This window comes from Populus trichocarpa, chromosome 15, assembly GCF_000002775.5.
Source record: "Populus trichocarpa isolate Nisqually-1 chromosome 15, P.trichocarpa_v4.1, whole genome shotgun sequence".
Taxonomy (NCBI): Eukaryota; Viridiplantae; Streptophyta; class Magnoliopsida; order Malpighiales; family Salicaceae; genus Populus; species Populus trichocarpa.
Window position 1 is genome coordinate 2,494,808 of NC_037299.2, and position 22,331 is coordinate 2,517,138.

At 32.2% G+C, this 22,331-nt stretch overlaps 2 protein-coding genes and 1 long non-coding RNA gene across 3 annotated transcripts; 2 read left to right on the forward strand and 1 right to left on the reverse strand.

Moving 5' to 3' along the window:
• Positions 1–200: 200 nt before the first annotated feature.
• On the reverse strand, positions 201–3,940 carry LOC18105588 (uncharacterized). The gene is made up of 4 exons (XR_002978108.2): positions 3,777–3,940; positions 3,572–3,674; positions 2,206–3,103; positions 201–2,108 (listed from the first exon to the last, which is right to left on the reverse strand). It is a non-coding gene; the product is annotated as an uncharacterized LOC18105588 (long non-coding RNA).
• Positions 3,941–8,473: 4,533 nt separating this feature from the next.
• LOC18105587 (putative 3,4-dihydroxy-2-butanone kinase) lies at positions 8,474–16,850 on the forward strand. The gene is made up of 20 exons (XM_006374168.3): positions 8,474–8,662; positions 9,171–9,244; positions 9,352–9,415; positions 10,313–10,425; positions 10,546–10,593; positions 10,832–10,903; positions 10,978–11,067; positions 11,369–11,542; positions 11,828–11,911; positions 12,578–12,633; positions 12,901–13,031; positions 13,135–13,227; positions 13,464–13,528; positions 14,171–14,314; positions 14,392–14,435; positions 14,739–14,822; positions 14,933–15,006; positions 15,078–15,190; positions 15,274–15,369; positions 16,391–16,850. The coding sequence occupies exons 1-20, from the start codon at positions 8,623–8,625 to the stop codon at positions 16,517–16,519; spliced, it is 1,788 nt and encodes a 595-aa protein (XP_006374230.1). The 5' UTR covers positions 8,474–8,622; the 3' UTR covers positions 16,520–16,850.
• Positions 16,851–18,840: 1,990 nt separating this feature from the next.
• Positions 18,841–22,196, forward strand: LOC18105586 (calmodulin). The gene is made up of 4 exons (XM_006374167.3): positions 18,841–19,007; positions 19,876–20,033; positions 21,564–21,644; positions 21,814–22,196. The coding sequence occupies exons 1-4, from the start codon at positions 18,932–18,934 to the stop codon at positions 21,946–21,948; spliced, it is 450 nt and encodes a 149-aa protein (XP_006374229.1). The 5' UTR covers positions 18,841–18,931; the 3' UTR covers positions 21,949–22,196.
• Positions 22,197–22,331: the final 135 nt, after the last annotated feature.

A 22,331-nucleotide genomic window follows, 5' to 3' on the forward strand; every position in this document is an offset into this window, starting at 1 on the left:
ATTAACAACTATACAAAGTCATGCTAAATGTCAAATGCAATCCTAGAAGTTCACTTCTGTCATTTCCTAAATAGAGCCAGAAAGGCACTACCAGACAACCTACACTAAAAAAATTTTTGTTCATGTGAAATTTATTCAAGAAAAATCCTGCAAAGGAAATGATTTTGTAACATTAACAGATTTCACATAACATTCACTAATTTTCTTTTCTTTTTTTTCTTTTTTGTATTTAGTGAACTATTTGTTAAAATTGGCAAGTGTGTAGTTCCTAGAAAAACAAAGTTTTCTTTGAGCATGAATTTCTCTCATTCAAGCAAGTTCTTGCTGAATTAAAGAAATGTAAGATAACCTAGTCTTCTCCATGAATCAGCGCAAGATCCCCCTCCCCAAGAAAAAAAATACTACCAAGAAACAACAACAGATAGAGAAAAGCTCAATGACTTATTAGTGACCGCTTTTCACACAATTATCCACATTCCACTTATTACCCCAGCACTCTTTATAACTAAGACCCTACACTGTACTTCATTTAGAAGCCAACAGTATCTGTCAATACTCAAATTCCAATCCTAGATTTAATTTCAATCGTACAAACACCACATTGCATCACGCAGATAGTTTTTAATGGAATTTAGTGAAACATTAAAACACGATGCAGTTTCGCAAAGTATCAACTACCATAGTACTAAGCCCTCATCTTTGAGAAAAAGCAAAAGAAAAAAAGTTCAATTGTGAACGATGGTGAAGAGCATCACTAATCAGATGGTTCATGCATAGAATCAATTATAATGATTCTATATCATTAGTTTATTCTATTTTGTATTTAAGAATAGGAAAAGAGAAAGTACATGCAGAAAAAAAAGGTTTGATTCAGAAAAATACATAAAAAATATGTTCAATAGTCATCTCTATCCTACTCATCCACTTCCCTGCATAGGAAAATCAAAATAAATTTTCTTTATAATGGAGTGAAAAGATTATTCAATTACAATATATGTTGAAAGAATTTGTGTGAGTGACCTCAAAAGCTTAAATTCCCCCCCTGTTAAACTACACCAAAAAAATACGAAATGATGGAGACTTTTGCATCCAATCAACAATATATTCCATCATATTTACTGATGAAAGTTCCACTACTGAAAAAAGTAGATGTAATGTTTCCTTAATCAAATGTTCATGTCCATCTTGAGGAAATCAAAATGACAAGCACATAAACTTAATAAAAATTCCATACCAGGACTTCATAAGCTCAATGAACTAGCTTGCTAGTATAACTCTTGGTCATTACATGCTCTTTTACACAAAAAATCAAAGGGAAGCTGTAAACACCACCAAATAGCAACAAATTTCAAAATATTTATGAACACAATTTTCAGAAAACGAATATGATGGAACTAAAATACATAGCACGTGCCATACTATGCTGCTCTTAGAGTCACCTAAGAAAATAAGCAAGAAGCCCACAGGAAGCAAAAAAGCTTCTACCCTATGACAGAATTCATGTGCTCATCCTCATCTTTGGAATATTTATTTACGTAAGTCTTCTCATTAGAAGGTAATGCAAGAAGCTTTCCAGACACGGTATTTAGTAGATGGAAAAGCAATACCAAGAAGAAATTAAAAGATTTGCAATCCACAAGTACAAGTCAACAGAAAAATATTTCCAGAATGAACAGAGAAACACTGTTGGCAGCAATGAAACCTCTTAACCTATGAAAATGCATTGGTTGATTTGTTGAAGACTGGATTCCAGAAACAATACCTTAATTGCAATGCAGTTTTTTACTCTTTAACACTAACATTTAACTGCACAATACTAGGAATATATTACTGAAATTTTCAATCACCTGTATGTTTATTTACAAAGGGTTGTCATGTAAAAACATAAGCATATCAAAATATGCAACTTGCAAGAAGTATCCATAACAATACCTGGAAGAAAGCTTCCTTTTCTATCCTGAATTCTCACACAAGCACAATGGCACAGAGTTTAGGGTTACAACATTATTATTCACAGAAAAGAATGTGATAGTTCGTACCTCCAAAATAGCTTTGGCTTCATGGTCAAACGCTTTGCAGAGAATCACGTAACTTTTCTCAAGTCCCATCTGTGAAGGGATAAAGCTTCTTAAAACAGAAGAGGGAGGGGAGAGGGTTGGATGTAAATTGTACATACTGTACATAATACAGTCAATAATAACATACCAAGGGATCAACTCTCAGTGGTGAAATGCTTGAAAGTGACTGATGGATTAAAAAAACAATTCAGGCAAAAATGGTAAAGAAATATTATGAATTGGTGGGAAAATAGTTAGCAGCCTGGGAAGGAAAGAGGTTTCTTCTGGTTGCGAATTGCCATCAGCATCTAATAATACTCATTACTATTGCATTTTATCTAGTAAATGAGTGCCACTCAACCAAGAATCTCAGAGCTAAATGTCACAAATTTAAGAGATCACTAGGATAGCAGTATTGTCGAGTAAAAGACATACCTCGGCTAACTTTTGTAGAAATTCATAGCTACTGCATTAGCTTTTTTAACTGTTAGGACTACAGCACTCATGTGATTCTAGAGAAGATGAAATGACTAAATTAAATATCAATTATGATGAAGCACAACATGAACCTAGAATAGTTAATTCTGAAGTACAAAGTGAAGAGAGTTGAGATTTACAGAGAGGAAGAGAAAGATGGGTTATATAATTGTATGCTGTTTAATAAGAAAACGTAGAAACATGTGTGTATTTGTATATCTAATTAGTTATTCACAACCATTAAAGGGCTGACAAGAAAGAGCATCAGCACCTTGCGAGCAACAAGCTCAATTTATTGCATAAATAATTTCCCCAGTCCCTTCCCTTGGACACGAGACTCGAGCTGTATTTCATACACATAAAGAACAGGTATCTCTTCCTCAAGAGTAAAGCGATAGTTTACAAATCCAACCAAGGGGCTCTTATCTAACTTTATTGACATCTTATCAACACTGGAATTTGGAGCCTCGTGAAAAAAAACTATAACATGCTTCTGAAGCCATCATGTCCCTACGCTTCATCTGTTCTTCTGTAGACCACTTGGGGCCAAACAGCCCCTCCATATTGACCTGTAAATTTTAAAAAAGTTAAATGCCACAATGGTACCAACACAGAATCTCCAACTGACATATTTATAGACCATCTGTAAATGTTGAGGTCGCAGAAACCCAGATTAACAGAAACAATAAGATTCTTAACTCATGTTTATTTGGAGAAGGTCTTGAATGTGCTGTTTTACAGAAGAGGAGAGTTTGTCCCCACTTTCAGATTCCAAAAACACTGACAGATCTAGTAATCAGATCATGACAGGGATTCAGATTTTAAGAACATAGAATGTGTACACAAAATAGCACACCCATAAAACAAAAGGAACCAACTAGCTTAAAGCTGAAATTAAGTAACTACAGTAACTCAGCCAATTGAATCATCCAAGAAAAATGTACTCATAAAACCAAGTAAAGAAATATAAAAAGCTTTAAATTAACCATAAAAGCCAATTTTGAGCAAGAAACCAAGTAAGGAATCAAGGATTATACCATTTCTATTGTAATGACAAAAGGGCTCGAAAGAAACAAGATGGTCCTTCTAAGAAGAAGCTTCTTTTATCAATTCATCAATTGCCTTCTTCTTTTCCAGTATCTAATTGAAGGAGAAAAAAAAAATATAAACTTTATATCTCAATATAACTTAAATGAAAAGAAAGAAAGCTTCTTTTTCTTTTGTGTTGTTTTTACGTGATACCTCTCTGCGTTTAGCCTTGTTTTTCTCCGCTGCTGACAATGTTGATGTTGCTCGCCAGTCGCCAGCCCTCTCGACCCCATTATTTTTCTATTGCTCTACTCAAAGCTCACACAGTCACACCCCACCATTTAATTACAATCTTTTCGGTATATTTTATTTTATTTTATTCCTTGTAGATTCATAATACTTTTACCACTATAGTTTTACAATTTTCTAACGCCATCCTTATAGGTTCCAAAAAAAACGTTACAATGTTCACCTAACCAACATAAAAGATTGAGATAGTTGAGATACAGTAGACAAGATAGAACAAGAAAATAAGATAATATTATGTTTTGTTATAATATAAAAATAATAATTATTATATTTTTATTTTATTTAGTTGATGATAGATATGATAGAATAAAATATAAAATAAATTATTATACTCTCAAATTATATTATTATCAAACTATTTGGTTAGAACATGCATATGTTCAACGACTCTATTATTTAAGTGTTGATTTAAATTCTCTCAAGCTATGTTATTTATAAACGTAATTTTACAATGTCAAAAATAATTTATAATTAAACTTACATAAATATTTATTGTCTAAGATGAGATTGTAGGATTCATTGTATCTAAAACATTTATCTTCTCTAAATTTGGATTTCAATTTCATAATTCTCCAAGAGATTTTGATAAAATCGATTACCACAGTGTATTTTGAAAGCTTGTATGATCATCGCATTATAAAGTTGAATCTTTAATGTTATGTCGGGTGACAAGAAAAAAAAATCAATATTTTTTAAATCTTGGATGAACAAAACAATTATTAACAAGTTCTACCATTTATTTTTTTTATCAAGATGATTTTGCAAGATTTATTGCATCTAAACATTTATCTTTTCTAGATTTGAATTCCAATTTCATAATTCTCTAAAAGATTTTAATAAAATCGATGACAATAATATATTTTAAAAGCTTGTATGATCATTGCATCATAAGATTGAATCTTTGATGTTGTGTTGGGTGGCAAGAAAAACAATTCAATATTTTTCAAATCTTGGATGAAGAAGACAATTATCAATAAACAAAAAGATAGTTACTCGGTTCACATTCTTGAAAATATTGTGGTTCAGCATACCTGACAATAAATCATAAAGGAATTTTCTCATAACTATCTTTATTATAGTAAATAATAATTGTTTGTTTTTTTCTTGTCTTATTTCTTACCTTTAAGTTGCTTTGTTGCAAGAAAATAATCTGGTTGTAGCTTATAAAACAATCATGTTTCATTCGTATTGAAAACATCTTTTGTGAAAAATTGATTTTGTTTTTTTTTTTTAAGATTGAAAATGACTTTTCATTAGCTCCATGTCAACTTATTTACCTTCTCCAAAATAATGATATATTTGAATGTCATGTCTTGATTAGAAGTTGATAAAAATGGAATTCTAGCATATTTACAAAATAAATATTTTAAAAAAAATTATTTGCCTTCTTAGTAATTAATTCTCAGGTTGTGTTCACATGTTATTGATATTAAACAAATCATTTATAAAGAATCTTCTCTAACTTATGGAATTTTGAGATTTTATGTTATTTGGCATTGTTTTTTTTTTAATATTAATTTATAGATACTTTAATGGTCTGATGATTATATTTGATATTGTTGCTTGGCTCACTTGCAAGTTAAACTTTATAACACCCACTTTTACAATTTTTTTAGGTGAAAGTTAAATTTTCTATTTTGTACTCATAAAATACTTTATGCATTTCATCTATCATTATTCATTGTATTTAGTTTTACCATTTGTGATATTGTATATTCTTTTTATATATGTTTTTACTTGACTTAATGTTCGTTAAGTATATTAATTAAGTAATCATTGAATGTAATTTTAGTTTGTTGTAATGAATGGATTCTTCTATATAATAAGACTAATTACATTCATGAATTTGTTTTGGCTAAAGAAATTCATAGAATAATAATAATTCATAATTCAATAATTAGGTGGTAGTCATATAAAATAAAAAAGAATACCTTGATAAATTAATTTATTAATTAATGTATAGTGTATTAATTTATTGATTAAATAATATCTCAATTAATTAATAAATTTTCATGATCCAAGATATTAATTTATAAAGTTTTAATTGTATTTATGATTGAGTGAAGAGTCATATAAAAAAATTGGTTAAAATTTTTCATGGAAGGTGTTATTATTTGTAAAATAACAAAAGGGGAAAAAGTCTTATTTTGATATTTGAAATCATATCTTTTTTTAGGATCTATTTTGAAACGTAAAATAGATTCTTATAATATAAAATGTATATGATATAACGTTATATTACTTTATGCATTTATATTTTTTTTATCTTGTATTTTATTATATAATGAGAGTATCATTTTAATGAGTTGGATTCCTTAAAATTTAAAAGTAGATAAAAATAAAATAAATACTGTAAAAAAGATGAAGGTATGATAACTATTACATGATATATCGCTGGGCTGGATCATATTTTTTCATAAAAAATATACTCTGATGTTGCAAGCATATTCTTTTTAAAAAATATAATTTATGACTCGGGTTATAGATCCGACTAAATATGAGTTAATATTTTAAATGTATAATATGTGAAATTCTTGATCCGAGCTCAATCAAGATACTTATTTTTTAACCAATTTAATGTTAAATGATGAAATTAAAAAAATATATCAATTGTAAAAGCTTGTCAAAGTAAAAAAATAACAATAAAAAAACAATGATTAAATTTAATAGGAAATAAAAAACTAAAAAAGAGGATGATATTGAAAGAAATTTTTAATTTTATAAAATATTCCAAATAAAATAAATTGTAATAAAAACAAATTGAAAGGCTACTTTGATATCTTGGAGAGTTAAGCAAGGAAATCAAGGAAGATGGAAATAAAGATCGTTGACGCTAAACCGGATGTTTGTTGGTTACACCTGCCGCCCAAAAATGGCGTTGTAGCCGAGATAATTTGAATGCCGCCAGGAGATGCTACACACATCACCTGATTGGCACATAAATGATCCACTTGCTAGCACATGCAGTGAACTATTTTTTTAAATAATTTTTTATTTGTTTAATTACCCCTAAGTCAACTTATTTATAACAAAAAAATCATAATAAAAATATAAAAAAGTCATTGATCACCGGTTAAATAATTTTTTTTTAAAGAATAATTTAGTTATTTTATTGTATTTTAAAAAAATAAAAAACTTGTAAAGCCTTTGAATTCAAGTTTAGTTATTTTTACTTCCAAGGACAATTAAATAATTTTATCGAAAAAAAAGAAAAGCAAAGACTAATTTATTTTCAATAAAATCCAAGTAAAAAGAAGTTTTTACTTCCAATGACCAGTCCATTGCCTCGGTCTGGAAGAGAAAAATCATAATTATATTATAATAATTCACAGTTTTCGGAGTCCGTGTATACAATGAGACATTCATTCCTCTTAGTTTTTTTTTTATATATATATATATATATATATATATATATAATATTATTATTCTGTGGTAATGTTGGGTTTGACAATACGACGAGTAGCTGGGAATCGCCAGTGATTTTGTTTTCGGTTGTTGATCAATGGCAAGACATGTAAATAAACGTGGCTATAGCCATTCAGGGGAAAAACATGTCAGATAGAATAGAATGAAGAGCCCAATACCTAACCACCTAGCTACCTGGGGTAGTCTGTATTTGTCTTTTACATAAAATGGTGGAAAATGCTAGAAAATAAGAAACATATGCCTGGTTAGAGGGTTGAATTTGTTTTTATTTTTTTATTAAAATCTGATTATTTTATTTTATTTTAAATTAAAATTTTTAATAATTTTTAATTATTTTGATGGACTATATTAAAAATAAAATTTAAAAAATATAAACAAATTCATTTGAAAGTATTTATATAATTTTTTTTAAAAAAAACAACTTCGGCTAAACTTTTAAACATTCTTTTTAAATGATAATTTTATCATATATATGCAAAAATTGCTATTGAATTGTAATAATAATAAATTTTTTAAAATATTTTTTATTTAGAGATTTATTAAAATAATACTTTTTAATTTTTAAAATTTAATTTTAATATTAATATATCAAAACGATTTAAAAATATAAAAAAATAATTTAAATAAAAAACTTATTTTTTTTGAAAACAACGTTTAAAATACCAAAACAAATACATCATAAAACTTTAATATAACTTCATAAAAATTGTTAATTAGACATAAACATATCAATTTTCCGAATAAATAAGAGTAAATTGCTACTTCAAGTGATTTTAATCCAAAATAATACGTGGAAATTGCATAGTTAAGAGTGTATACAGTTTTTAAAGATCATTAAAAAAAATTTATTCCAATAACATGAAATATTTATCTTTAATTAGATTGAAAAGATAAATTTAATTTTGATACGTGAAAGAACCGATAAAATTATATCATATTTGTTTTTTTTTTAAATCAAAATGCTAGAAAATCTAAATCCGAAAATTTCCACCTGGTTTTCTCGACCAAATTTCATTTTCCTTTTATGGCCTCAATTTAAAAGAGACCCAGACCCATAATAAAGCGACAAAGGGTGGAAATATTCAGTCAAGATAAGGATACATTGGTCATCCAGAAAAAAACATTACTCGTCTTTAAAACAACACGTCGACCCCACCCATAATTCATTAGACAAATAGATAAAAAAAATCCCATTGTTAAAAAAAAATAAAAACACAAATTCCTCCTTCCCTCCCTCTCTCTCTGGCTATCTATATAAGTATTTTCAGTACTGCTTGCTGCACTAAAAATCCTCATTTTGATATCAAAACGACAACGCTGTGCCATGGCTTCTCAAGGAAAGAAACTCATTAACGACCCCAACGGTTCGCTCTTTTTCCTCTCATTTTTTTTTTATTAATTTAATTCTTGTTAGTAAAATTGCTTCTTTGCGATCATTATTTTGTGCTTGGTTGCCGATGAACCGTTTTTATTTATTTATTTGAAATGTAACTGTTATTTGTGTTGCTTATAAAAGAATCCTTTATTGATATTGGAATTTATTGATTTTCCTTTACATTTCTATGTTGATTGTAATATTGGTGTTATTTTTGAGTTCTTGAATAAATACTTTGTTTGATTGCCGAGAAAATCCGAGGAAAAGAAAAGAAATAAAGACGATAGAATTTTGAGTATTATTTTAATTTTTTTGGTGTATTTGTTTTTCAATTTAATGACATAAATGTGAAATAAATTTCTGAAATTAGGTGTGGTGGACTTTTAGGTTGGTTACATGTTTCGTTTGACTCAACTAATATTTTTTTAAAAAACTGTGTTTATTAATCAGTGAATTTTTTCCATTGGAAGATTAATTGAAGTAATTTTTTATTGCAGCTGTAGTAACTGAGTTCATCGAGGGTCTTGTGGAAACCTACCCTGGATTACAATACCTGGATGGCTTTCCAGAGGTGATTTATTTTTTAAAATAATATGTTTATTTAAGAATTTGGAAGTGGCCTTAGATAAATTAGAATTGGAGTTTAATTGTGATGTTTTCATTATTGTGGGGACGCAGGTCAAGGTTGTGTTACGTGCTGATTATGCAAGCGCTATGCTTGACAAAGTTGCCGTTATATCAGGTTCTTGGTGCTTGAAAGGATTTGAATATGACAATTTTTAGTACTTTTAGTGTTGAAGCTTGAAATATATACTGTGCACCTTCAAAACTCTTGATACGGGTGTGTCATTTGGTTCTCTGATGTTGTTATGGTATAGGAAGAGAAGTGGTGAACTGTAAATCTATGTGCTTTTGGAATGACAAACAAGTTTTGGTAATGGGTTGGTAGTGGTACTAAATGTTGCTATGTAATTCGAAAAGAAAATAATGGTTATCATCTTTATTGTTCTTTTCCAGGCTGGATAATATGCTTATATATGTTTTTGCCATCTTTTATGTGTTGATGTACATATGTAATGGTGGTTTTACATGTTCCTGGAAGAGTTGTGACTGGATGGTTTGCAATTTGAATTATTTGGCTGGAGTGAGCTGTTACCCCATGGAACTTTTGTTCTATTTTTCCATAAGATTTTGTATAGCAGCTCTTCTACACACACACACACACAGAGCAAATGATTCTCGGTCCTATTTTTCCCAATTTCCTATAATATTGTCAGACACGTATATATTGTGTTTATTTGTGTTCTTGTGGCCTGCATCATAGACACAGTCAACACCTTGAAGCCCAACCTACTTAATATCTGGTCATACTGTTGTGTTAAGATATCGTCGGTTCCTTTCAAATGATTCTTGGAGTGAGGCATTTTCTTTTAAAATTTCCTATTTGAAAGTTTAATAAGCAAACAGGAGTGAGCATAAAAAAGTCCAATTCTAAAGAAAGCTGAATGAGATGTGAGATGCATGACAAAAGGAAAAAGAAAACACTTAGAAATGTTTTGATATTGCATTACATGATCCTAAATCATAGAACTTAAAGACTGTGAGTAAGATGTGAATGCTATGCTTTCATATGATACAGGAGGAGGGAGTGGGCATGAACCTGCCCATGCTGGATTTGTCGGAGAAGGGATGCTAAGTGCTGCTATTTGTGGAGAAGTTTTTACTTCTCCTCAAGTTGATGCAATTCTATCTGTAGGTTTCTGTATGGTTTCTTTCTATTAATTTCTTTTTGCAAACAATTTATTTCACCTTATAAATTATGTACCCCATCCTCCTCATAGATGGCTTTGCTCTAATGTGATTCAACTTCAGGGCATCCGAGCTGTTACTGGTCCGATGGGATGTCTTTTGATTGTCACGGTATTGCAATTTCAGAACTAGTTGGTTAATAGTTTCATCTTATTTGGGTGTGGCAAAGTCTCATTCGGGCTCTTAAAAAAAACAAAGAAAGAAAGGGAGAAGAGAAAATGGAAAAAATGAGACTTGGAAAAGAGGGACAATGAACTTTGCAACACTCTCTTAAGTTCTTAGCTATCTGAACAATATTTGGCTGTCAAATTTATTCTGGATTCATAGTTTGTAGTTGGGATGTTGACAGAATTATACTGGTGATCGTCTAAATTTTGGTTTGGCTGCTGAGCAAGCAAAATCTGAAGGTTATAAAGTCGAGGTATCTTAACTGAACTCCATGTTTCTACTGTATAGCTAGATAGAATATCCTATTTAATAATATTGCTTTTGCAGACTGTAATTGTTGGAGATGATTGTGCATTACCTCCACTGCGAGGCATAGTTGGACGAAGAGGGTTGGCAGGGACTATTCTTGTTAATAAGGTTCTCTCTTTATACACACACAACCTAAGGCTGATAGCATGTGCATTCATCTTGCACACTTTGATTTTGTTTCTTTTGACCTTTTCCTCTTTCTTTTGTTTCTTTCTATAAATGTAGGACTTAGATTAGGTTTTCTCTTGCCATTTTCTTTATAAAGGATTAATTTGATCATAATTTTTATCCACCAATTTTCGTAGTTGTATTGGGGTTTCTGGCTACTAATTTCATATGAAGTTTAATCACTATTTGTTTCACTTACAGGCTTTCTTCTTATAACTTCTTCTCCCTATGTGAAACACAGATTGCTGGAGCCGCAGCTGCTACTGGCCTTTCTCTCGATGAAGTTGCTGCAGAAGCAAAACGTGCATCTGAAATGGTTGGAACAATGGGCGTTGCTTTGTCAGTTTGTACATTACCTGGTCAGGTTACATCAGATCGTTTGGGCCCAGGAAAGATGGAACTAGGTCTTGGAATTGTGAGTCATTTCCATGGAGTGATTGCTTTCTTAATGTCAAAAGTGCACTGGACATCCTTTTGATTTGATAATACTTGAGTCCATCTACTTCTGTATGTGCACATTTATCATAATGCAATCATGTTTACCATTCATGAGAGAGATAGAGAAGGAGGGGGGGGGGGGGGTAGCTGTCCATTTTTTCTGTAGCATTTTACCAAATCTGTGGTGCTGTCTGTTTTACTTGACATTGATTTTTGGTTGCACATTCACAAATCAATTCCAAATAACATCATTTCTTTCCAGCATGGGGAACCTGGTGCTGCTGTAGCAGACCTTCAGCCTGTGGAAGTAGTGGTTTCTCATGTTCTTCAGCAAATTTTATCACCGGTATGTTGAAAATCTTAGGACTAGCCCTAAGGTACTCATTTTGTTTTATGTTAAATTCAACTTAATCATGCTTTGGTCCCAGGTAGTTGGGGCCTTATCTATGCTCCCCTTTTAGTAAGAATTAGGGCCAGTTATAAGTTTTTGATCTGCAAGGGAGATGCATGAGATTATGACAACATAAAGCAATCATACTTCGAAAAAGAAAAACAGGTGATGTAGGTTTTGAGCCCCAATATAGTCAATGTGAATAGGGTAATTTTTTATTGTATAACTTTATTCTTATTCCCAGTTTTGTAATCCAAGTGTATCTGTGACCTTGTCTCCATTTATTTTCATTCCGGTACTTGATTTTATTTCTATCATCTCATTGTGATTTCTTGATAGGCCCCAAACTTTTTAAATATCTTTTCAATGCATCTCAATTTTGAAACTGTTTTTTTTATTTGTATGTAAATACACTCGATCTATCTCTGCTTTCAAGGAGGTCTTAAATTGTTAGCTTTAAGATTATGCAATCTTATGTGAAAAAAAGGATCCCTTACTCAGCTTCTAATGTCCTTAATGTCCTTACCCCATTTGTAATAGGAAACTTCAGATATTGATATTGCATATATTTCACTGACAACATAATTGATGCTTAGTTGTTTGTATCATTGAATGTTGCAGGATAGGAACTATGTTCCAATCACTCCGGGTAATAGAGTGGTACTATTGGTCAATGGGTAGGTCTTCCTTTTTGTGCTTTACATTAGTACTATCATATTAAATTAGATTAGCACTATCATAGCAATGATGTTCAAAATCAAGCATTCTATTTTGATCAGGTTGTTGGCTGTTCTGAACATATGAAACCTCTGTTTGTGTTCACCCCATTTACATATATTTCCTCGTCTTTTTGCAAGTTCCTACATTTAAGTTAGAGGGCTGCACCCCTGTTTTTGAGGAATTTGTTTCCCCTCTTATTTCTTCTATTGTTTTCAAAATTGCAGACTAGGTGCCACCCCTGCAATGGAGCTAATGATTGTAGCAGGAAAAGCAGTTCCTCAGTTGCAGCTGGAACATGGATTGGCTGTTGATAGAGTGTATACTGGATCTTTCATGACTTCCCTTGATATGGCAGGTTTGGAACTGATATAATTCTTCATCTCAATGTTAGGTTTCTTTCAGGATTTTTGAAAGAGCATTCTGTTAATGAAGCTTATCTCAGCTTTTGTTTCTTTCAGGATTTTCAATCTCCATAATGAAGGCAGATGAAGCAATTCTGCAACGTTTGGATGCTTCTACGAAGGCTCCACACTGGCCTGTTGGTGTAGATGGTCTGTGGTGACATGCCAGGATATTGCTTTTATTCTTTGTGGTTAATTGCATGGCTTCTGGTCTATAAGATTGATTTATAAGATAATTCTTCATTACAATTAGGTAGCATCAATAACTGGTGATCTATGTTCCTTTAGTAACTTTTGTTAAAAACCTATATAATTTGAACTACAAAGTCAGTTAGAAGTTCTACTACTGATTTCATGTTGATTGGTCTCACGAGTTTTCTTTGCAGGTAATCGCCCACCAGCCAAGATCCCTGTTCCCCTGCCACTGTCTCATTCAGGAAAGAGTGATGAGGTATTTTCATATTGATATATTTCTCTACTTCCATATGTGATCTTAGGAAAAGACAACTCTCTTCTCTGATTAAAGTTCCCTAACAGCTTGGATTCCTTGATTTTTCTACCGTTAATTCTATAGAAAACAATTTGAAGATTCAACATGCTATCATCTATAATTGTCTATGTCATACACTTCATATCTCTCTCTTACTGTGTATGTATATGTGTTATTGGTAAGTTGTCCCCAACTATTTCTTTAATTTTAAAATCTTTCCCTTCCATCCACTTCCTTCTCCCCCGATCCAGAGAAGCTGGGGTTTACTTGCCTTGCGTTTATTGAGATGAAAAGCTGAGCTCATGTTTCAAAATTGCTGATGCTACTTATAGGAACCAAGAAGGGTCATGTAGAATAGTTACACATGCTAAAAACATTAAAAGCCCCTTCTGGCACTGAGTCAAATAAAAACAGTTGTTTAGGTAAAAAAGTTTTCCATTCAGGCAGATGCCAGTAGACTCTGCACGTATTTCTGCTGGCAAAAACATTATACTGGATGGTCACCCTTACGCCAAATTTCCATAAAAATTGTGCTATTTATGGTATTATATTGAATAATGATTACTTTGTCAAACCTGACCTCCCTTGTATGGTTTTGACTAGTCATTGAGTCGGCCACAACAGCTCAGTGAACAAGGACATCTTCTTGAGGTGGCTATCGAAGCAGCGGTGAATGCAATCATAGATCTTAGAGACAATTTAAATGAATGGGATGGCAGAGTCGGTGATGGTGACTGTGGATCAACAGTGAGTCTATCTCAAATTATGTTCTCACCATCTTGCAATTATAACTTTGTGTAGGGTTGATTTGTCTGCTTTTGCAGATGTATAGGGGTGCAACAGCAATCCTGGAGGACATGAAGAAACAGTAAGTTTTCTTCCCTACTGCTCAGAAGTTTTTGTAGGATGTTGTATATTTTTTCAGTTTTAGGGATGTTTTTAACATATAATTGAATTTTCATATGATTCGGGGGGCAACTTCATATGATTTTCATATGCTATCATTTGTTCTCATGAATTGATTGCATCTACCAGAAAGAAATAAACTATTGCTCTATGATGAATGGCTAATATGTGTTTTAGTCTCTTTGTAAATTGTAAGAAACTTTTTATTTCTTGAATAAAGTTACTTTTCCCATGACTTGCCTGAATCACATTCTTCTATTTCCAGTTATCCCTTGAATGATGCTGCAGAAACAGTTGGTGAAATTGGATCCTCTATCAGAAGAGTTATGGGAGGAACCAGTGGGATTATGTATTTACTTGCATTGACTCAAAACTTGATTAAGATTCACATTCGTTTCTTTTGATTCTTATAATCATTCGTGCACATCTACTCTTATTCATTTCTACTTTTTAAAACAGATACACAATATTCTGCAAGGCAGCTTGTGCAAAGTTGAAAGCAAACACCCAGTCAGTTGTCACATCTAAACAATGTGAGATGATACTCCTAATGTGATTGCCGTCGAACAGGAAAATCTTGATTCTAACTACTCTCTTGAATCAGGGGCTGAAGCACTTGAAGCTTCCATAGCTGCTGTCAGTAAATATAGCGGGGCTAGTGCTGGATTCCGCACATTGCTAGATGCCCTTATTCCAGCTTCAGCTGTTCTTCAGGAGGTCAACAATAATTACTTTTTTTCTACTTTCTCTGTTCATGTGGCATTATCTTTTGATACTAATCTAGTTACTTTCATGAGCAGAGGTTAAATGCTGGAGATGATCCTTGCATTGCTTTTCTCCTCTCATCTGAAGCAGCAGTGGCTGGAGCTGAATCAACCAGACACATGCAGGCACAGGTGACATTTTTGTTCCTCGTCTTTTCTCTAGATCCTATTGCGTGTATCTTTCCCAATCACCTGTTTGATTCAAAGGACATTATGCAATTTGACTCTGACCGAAAATGGCTCTGATAAAGCACAATGCTTTTCATGGTAAAAGAGAGGTTGGTAATGATTTCCACCAATTTTTCAAGCCCATACGGAAAACAAGTGAATGAATGTTTACATGAAGTAAATGATGGACTGTGAATTTGCAACCAATTTTACACCCTTTCCAATTCTCATCTCTTAAAATTATATTAGAAACAAAATACAAGCATATAACTCACAGCAACGGAAGGATTGGGGGGGTGTTTACAGGTTGAACTATCATTCAATGTGTAATTTTTATATTCAGAGGCATTAGCTTCAAGTCAAACCCTGTTCCTAGAGAAACAAAAATCAGGTAGAGTGAACTTTAAATATAAAGAACGCACAAAAGTTGTCAAGGTAAAAAGGTTTCTACTTCCAATTATTGTGGGAGTGCAATGTAGGCATTTATCAAGACTAGAAATTATTTTAATGCTGGTGGCTGACAGTTGAAAATTTTCTTCTGTTCTTCACTGGAATAATTATAACGGATGTTTATCCTTATTCATGTTTCCTTTCTAATATTTTTGTCCATGTTGACTACCAATCGCATATTCATTGGTTTTACTATATATATATATATATATATATATGGTGGTATTTCTTATTTCATACCGTCCTATCTAAATCCAAGTGGAATTTTTTTGAGTCCTTTTAAGCCTGTAAAAACTAGCCAGCATGAGTGAAGCTGGAAGAGTTTCCATAATATAGATACAGGTCACTCTGACAACCTTGAAAGATCATTGTGGGGTGGTTCATAAAAGTAAAAAATAATTCACTCGAGTAAGAACAAATGATAAATGTCATGTGCTAGTTCGTTACCTTACCTGGTATAGCAATAAAAGCACTTCCATATGTTCATGCATTGCATTGTATGGGTGTTGGAGATCTTACCATATAGCTTATGCAGGCCGGTCGCTCAGCATATATCTCCCCGGACATCCTTGCTACAGTGCCAGACCCTGGGGCTATGGCTGCAGCTTCATGGTATAGAGCAGCAGCCTTAGCCATCAAGAACAAATACCAGGTCCATGAGTAGATGCATCTGCCTTTCCCTTCAATTCGAGCTTCTTTTTGGCTACTGATTTAACTAAAAAGCTTTTTTTTCATCATGATTGTATACTACAGTCCAACTAATTAGGCTTTCCGCTTTTGCAAATTTTGCTCGCAAAGCTGAGAGAGTGAGTTTTATGCATTCACGTTGTAAAATCTCCAGAAAGATTTGATCAAATCATGTTAGAGTTGACCATAATATGTTTTGAATATGTTTGTATGACCGGTCACTAGAATATAGACGTTTGGATTTCTTGTTGGATTATGCATGTAAAAATAACATTCTATGTGCTTATTTTCTGATATTTTGCACATAATTCGTGTAAATTTTAGGACACACTAAAGCATTGTTGCTGTCATGCCTTCTGCACAAAACCCAGTTATTTGTTCAACTGCATGCAGGTTAATACAGCATCAAAAGACAGGAAGCCTATGATCTCGACGCACAAATAAAAAAGAAAAGAAAAGAAAATTTAAATTAACTAGTATACTAAAAGAAGGAGGTGTTGTCACGGTAGAGTTGTTTTTCAAAATCTTTTGGGGCCACTGAACTTTTTCAATTATAATTCTGTCTTTCAAAGTTTTATGATTATAGTTTTATGTTCAGGAAGTTGAGAAAGGACCGAGAAAGCTACCTAAAAAATGAGGAGAGAAAGTTGTTGGTTGTTGATATTATAGCTATAAAATTAAAATAATTTATTTTGTTTGATTAATTTTTGTTTTTTAAATAGATTAGATGTTTTTGCAGTTTTATATGAGTTTTTAAAGGGTTTTAGGGTGTGCTTTTAGGATTCCAAGTACAAAACAAATTGGAGCATGTCATCTATCCATCAAAACAATAAAATCAGCCTAGGAATGTGGGCCTAGTTTCCTAGCCGAGGCATGCCTGGGCTCTTGGATAGTGACTTTGCTTCCCATACCAGCAATGCAAGGTCTCTTTTATTTTGTTTTATTATTCTTTAATTTTAATTAATTAATGCACTTTTTACTTTTCATTGTTTTTATCTAAACTTAAATCAATGGCCCCTCTCTTTCATTTTTTAAATTTTTTAGCTCAATTTTTTAAAATAATAGTTATTTTTTAATTATTTTATATTCTGATAATATTTTAAAATAATTTATCTTTATTTTTTTTTATATTTGATATAAATAAAATGTATTTACATGATGTATTTAAAAAAATAAAAACAAAACTATTCATTCTCAGTAAAAAGAATAATTTCCAAGATAAAAAGAATAAATTAGAAAGAAAATTCAAGGTTAAACAAACACACTTATTTGTAAAAAAGCTTTTCCACAAAAATATTAATTTCTCATTTGAACATATAATTAGTATTTAAACCTCTTTTTTAATCTATCCATTTATATATTTTTCTAAATTATTAAATTAAATTAAACATAAACAATATCTCAACATTTTTTAACTAAAAAATATATATACACAATAAAACAAAATCATAATTCTGACACATTAAATCTATAAGTATAATTGTATCTTTTAATGTTTTTAATAATTGTGGTTGAAGTTGAGATTAGGTACAATTTAATTATACATAAAACTCAATTATAAAAATTAATTTTTCTTGTTTTTTTATGGTTTCATACATAAAGTTCAACTTTAATAAAAAAAAATAAATACACCTGTCTCTCTCTCGATCATTAGAGAATAAATTATGAGGTTCAAAGTTGGGTTCTATTCTAACTTGGGTTTCCTAGAAACTACCCCCCATTTAATCGATAGGTCTCAAGCATATTGTTGATGAGTGATTTTCGGGGAAGGTCTGGCCAGTCAGGAGTCAGGACATTTCCTTGACGATGCCTGGAAACGCAGCAGAAGACCTCCCGGGAGGGTGTAAAATAATTAATAAATAGAGGGAAAAAAAAAGGGAAGCAAATAATTATAATACCAACAAATTTAAGTCAACAGTCTTCCACCGTTGGATCAAATCAATTCAAATTCTTAGCCCAGAACTTAGCAACCCGTATCATGTGGGTCAGGCTCTACGAAAAGCCAGAATGGTTAGAATTTACTTTCTTAGTAGCTCATTTGCTTGCGGTTAAAAAAATCTTTTTAATCTTTTTAAATTATAGTTTTTAAAGAAATGTATATTTATTTAAAATGATATAATATGAATTTAAATTACAATTATAAGGGAAGCCAGTATAAAAAATAAAACCTATTTACCTAAACAAATAATGTTTTTTATTGGATCGGTCAAAAACAAAAACTACCATGATACGATCAGTAATCAAGAATATAATTAGTATTTTATATTTTATTTATTAAATTTGAAATATTATTTATTAACCATAAAAAAAATAATTTATTCCATATATAAACAGACACAAGCAGCCTTAAGCTAAAACAAACCCCGGAGTATCTGTTTGTAGTAATAACATGACGGAGCAGCTAACAGAGGAACAGATCGCGGAGTTCAAGGAGGCTTTTAGTCTATTTGACAAAGATGGCGATGGTATTGTTATTATCTCTACACTAATTGGTTGTTTTTTTTTTTCAGTCAAGAGAAGATCTACTGTGGATTTGTTTGCTCTTCTCTTGCTACTGATTAGTAAATGATGTGTGTGATGTAGTAGTAGGAGGAGGACAATTGTAATCTGGTTTTTGTTTCTTTTTTTTATTTCTTTGTTGTTTGTTACTGGCATGTTCTTCTTCATGGAAAGTTGCTGTGGGTTTTGTTCTTACAAATGATTTGTTGAAGGCCGAAGCTTTTTCCGTGGAATCAAATCAATTGTTATTGTTCTCAATATTGTCATCTTGATGGTCCATTTAGGATCTTCTGTGATTAGTTGTTTGCGCTCTTGTGATGGGTTTATGCATAGGACGCCATTTGGATTAGGTAGTTGTGCAGGACTGACTGAGTCCTGTTTTCTCTGAGATGGGAAATTTTAAAGAAATGGATTGTGTGAGATTCTCACTTTTAAATTCTTAATTAATTGTCTTAAGTTGAACTTCCATCAAATAAAGCGTTGCGTCAATTATTGTGCTTTGCTCTGGCCTGTGTGTGTGGAACTTATCAAACGATAGTGGACGAAATCACTTGGATGCAATAAGAGGATGATTTTTGTGGGGTAAACACGTCCAAGTTAATCAGCTATCTTGTATGCTGTGATTTAAAACTATCTGATTTATAAATAGATGGCACTGTGCTGTGGAATTTTGATGATCGAGAAGTATTTATTTCGTGTCAGATTGGGAATTCTTTTAATCTGTGTGTGATGTCTTGCAGTTCATCTGCTCCTTCGCAGTACAATTGTGAAATTAACATTACAGCCTTTTAAAATTGTAAAAAGCTTCTATAATATACTATTATTGTTCAACAGGTTGCATCACTACCAAAGAGTTGGGGACAGTGATGAGATCTCTGGGACAAAACCCCACTGAAGCTGAATTGCAGGACATGATCAATGAAGTTGATGCTGATCAAAATGGAACTATTGATTTCCCTGAGTTTTTGAATCTGATGGCAAGGAAAATGAAGGTGAGCTTTGTAAACTTTTATTAGTATTATTGCAGTTGTTTACTCTGTTGGGCTTGGGGCACCACTAGTAAGTTTATTTTTTTTTGTGAATGGTTATCTTTTAAAAGTTTAAAATGTTCCAGTATCATATTAGAATTTTTTGTTCTAAATTTGGATGGCTGTGAGTCGTGATTTCGTGCAGAAGTCTAGTTCAGAAGCACTGGATTGTCGTGAAATTCTAGATATTACAGTATGTTCTTTATTTGTATTGTGTATCCTGTTGATTCACAAGTAATTGATTCAGCAATTTCTGGTGCTGCTACTACTATTTTGTCTGGTTATTATTGTTTTGTCATGCTAGCAAACTTTTCTCTATTTTGCCTATCTTCCATTCTTAATAATCCAACTAGCATGATTCTTTACCTTTGAAGTTTTCATTTGAAGGGTGTTTTACACTCCTCAAGGGTTTAACCACACTTCAGTCATTCGCTCTCTTACATGAACTGGCAAAAATGCCTTTGGGGTTTCTCAAACAAAGACTCTCTAGTCTCCACCATCCTCTGATCGTCACGCATAACTGAAATGCTGAACTTGAATTTGCTACCAAAATAAACTCATATCTTGTGATGGCTTGTCCTTTCTCATTACACACCCTTCACTTCCTTATGTCCATAAACTCTGTATTCTTCTACATTCAATTCCATGCCCAAACACCCCACTACTCTTCTCCAAATAAAAAAAAACTTTTATTTTATTTTGGTGTTTCTTTACGTTTGTATTAAAAAGAAAAGAAATCAGTGAATGACTGGTGTTTTGAGTTTACTGTTTATTTGGGTCCCTGGTTAGAATCGATGCCATTTTTGAGAGCTGGGTTTGTGGAATGGAGGCAGCAATATTTTGGTATTTTTTTTGGCTTGAGCTGGGGTTAATGTGATGGTTTGCGGGGCTGGGTCAAAGAGCGAGTTGGGGTTTTTGAGCCGCAATTCTCTTGGTATTTGTGGTTCGGTTTGAGTTGGGGTTAAGGTGGTGATCTGGGGTAAAGAGTTGGAGAGCGAGTTGCAGTTTCTAATTTGGGATTTTTAGTTTGTGGGTTTCTTTTTGTTTGATATTCACAGGTTTTGGTTCATGTTAATTTCACATTAGTGAAATAAATTATGTTTAGGTTTTTTGACAAGTTTAGTTCATGTTAGTTTCAAATTTAAGATTTGTTTTGAAACCAAAGAGTAATGTTTAATTTTAGTCTACCTTAGCTTGTTTTTATTTTGAAACATTTTATCTCTGCATAAAATAAATAAATAATGAAGCATTTTGTAATGTGTCAAGGTCCCCAAGGCACCATAGCTTTTGTTTGAGACATCTTGATGGCATATTGGTCAGCTTGCAAAATAAATGGAATGATCAGAGCTTGGTTAACCAATTGAAGAGTGCAACTATCACCTCCTGTGTTTATTTCGTGGAAACTGACTTTTCCTTGGTTAAAAGATTTCAATTTCCTGTTGACGTGTATATTCTGCTGTACTTTTTTATTGAATTTTAACTTTCTGGGTGAAGGATACTGACTCAGAGGAGGAACTCAAAGAAGCTTTCAAGGTATTTGACAAGGATCAGAATGGCTTTATCTCTGCTGCAGAGGTAAACAACATATCAGTATCTTTAATGCTATCCTCTTCCTTGATTTGTAACTTCATATAGTCACTAAGCCTGTTGTAAACTGGATGATATATTGCCCATCTGCTATTGACATCTGCTGCTCAGGTGATTTAGTTTCTACTCTGTGTTGATGTTTACCTGACATGTGCAGCTTCGACATGTGATGACAAATCTTGGGGAGAAGCTGACTGATGAAGAAGTGGAAGAGATGATCAGAGAAGCTGATGTGGATGGTGATGGCCAGGTGAATTACGAGGAGTTTGTGAGGATGATGCTGGCCAAGTGATGGGAGACCTTTGTTTGTTGACCTTGAAGCATATAGTTTATTAGGCTTTGTGGTAGCTTCTTGTGTTTGAATGGGATAATACGTACTTTCAGTTTCTCTTCCAGTCTTTAACCTCTTATGCTCAGATAGTCTTGTGTTTGAATGGGATGATACATGCTTTCAGTTTCTCTTCCAGTCTTTAACCTTATGCTCAGCTAGTTTCATACTAGTATGCTGTTCTTATGAAGTTCATCTTTCTTCTGTGTTAATGAATGTTGGTTTATATCATAATGTAGATTCATATCATAATTCATATTCACTTGTGCTCCAATGACTTCTCTTTTTGAGGTACTCTCCCAGATGTTAAGAATATAAAATAATATCTGTTCCTTTTCTAGGCAGGG

Bases quoted from the DNA above. Each gene is read 5' to 3' on its own strand.
- LOC18105587 (XM_006374168.3), top strand. From the start codon at position 8,623: ATGGCTTCTCAAGGAAAGAAACTCATTAACGACCCCAACG. The intron at 9,245-9,351 runs GTGATTTATTTT...GTGGGGACGCAG, and splicing joins ACCTGGATGGCTTTCCAGAG to GTCAAGGTTGTGTTACGTGC. The intron at 15,191-15,273 runs GTCAACAATAAT...TTTCATGAGCAG, and splicing joins CTTCAGCTGTTCTTCAGGAG to AGGTTAAATGCTGGAGATGA.
- LOC18105586 (XM_006374167.3), top strand. From the start codon at position 18,932: ATGACGGAGCAGCTAACAGAGGAACAGATCGCGGAGTTCAAGGAGGCT. The intron at 19,008-19,875 runs GTATTGTTATTA...ATTGTTCAACAG, and splicing joins ATTTGACAAAGATGGCGATG to GTTGCATCACTACCAAAGAG. The intron at 21,645-21,813 runs GTAAACAACATA...TGACATGTGCAG, and splicing joins GCTTTATCTCTGCTGCAGAG to CTTCGACATGTGATGACAAA.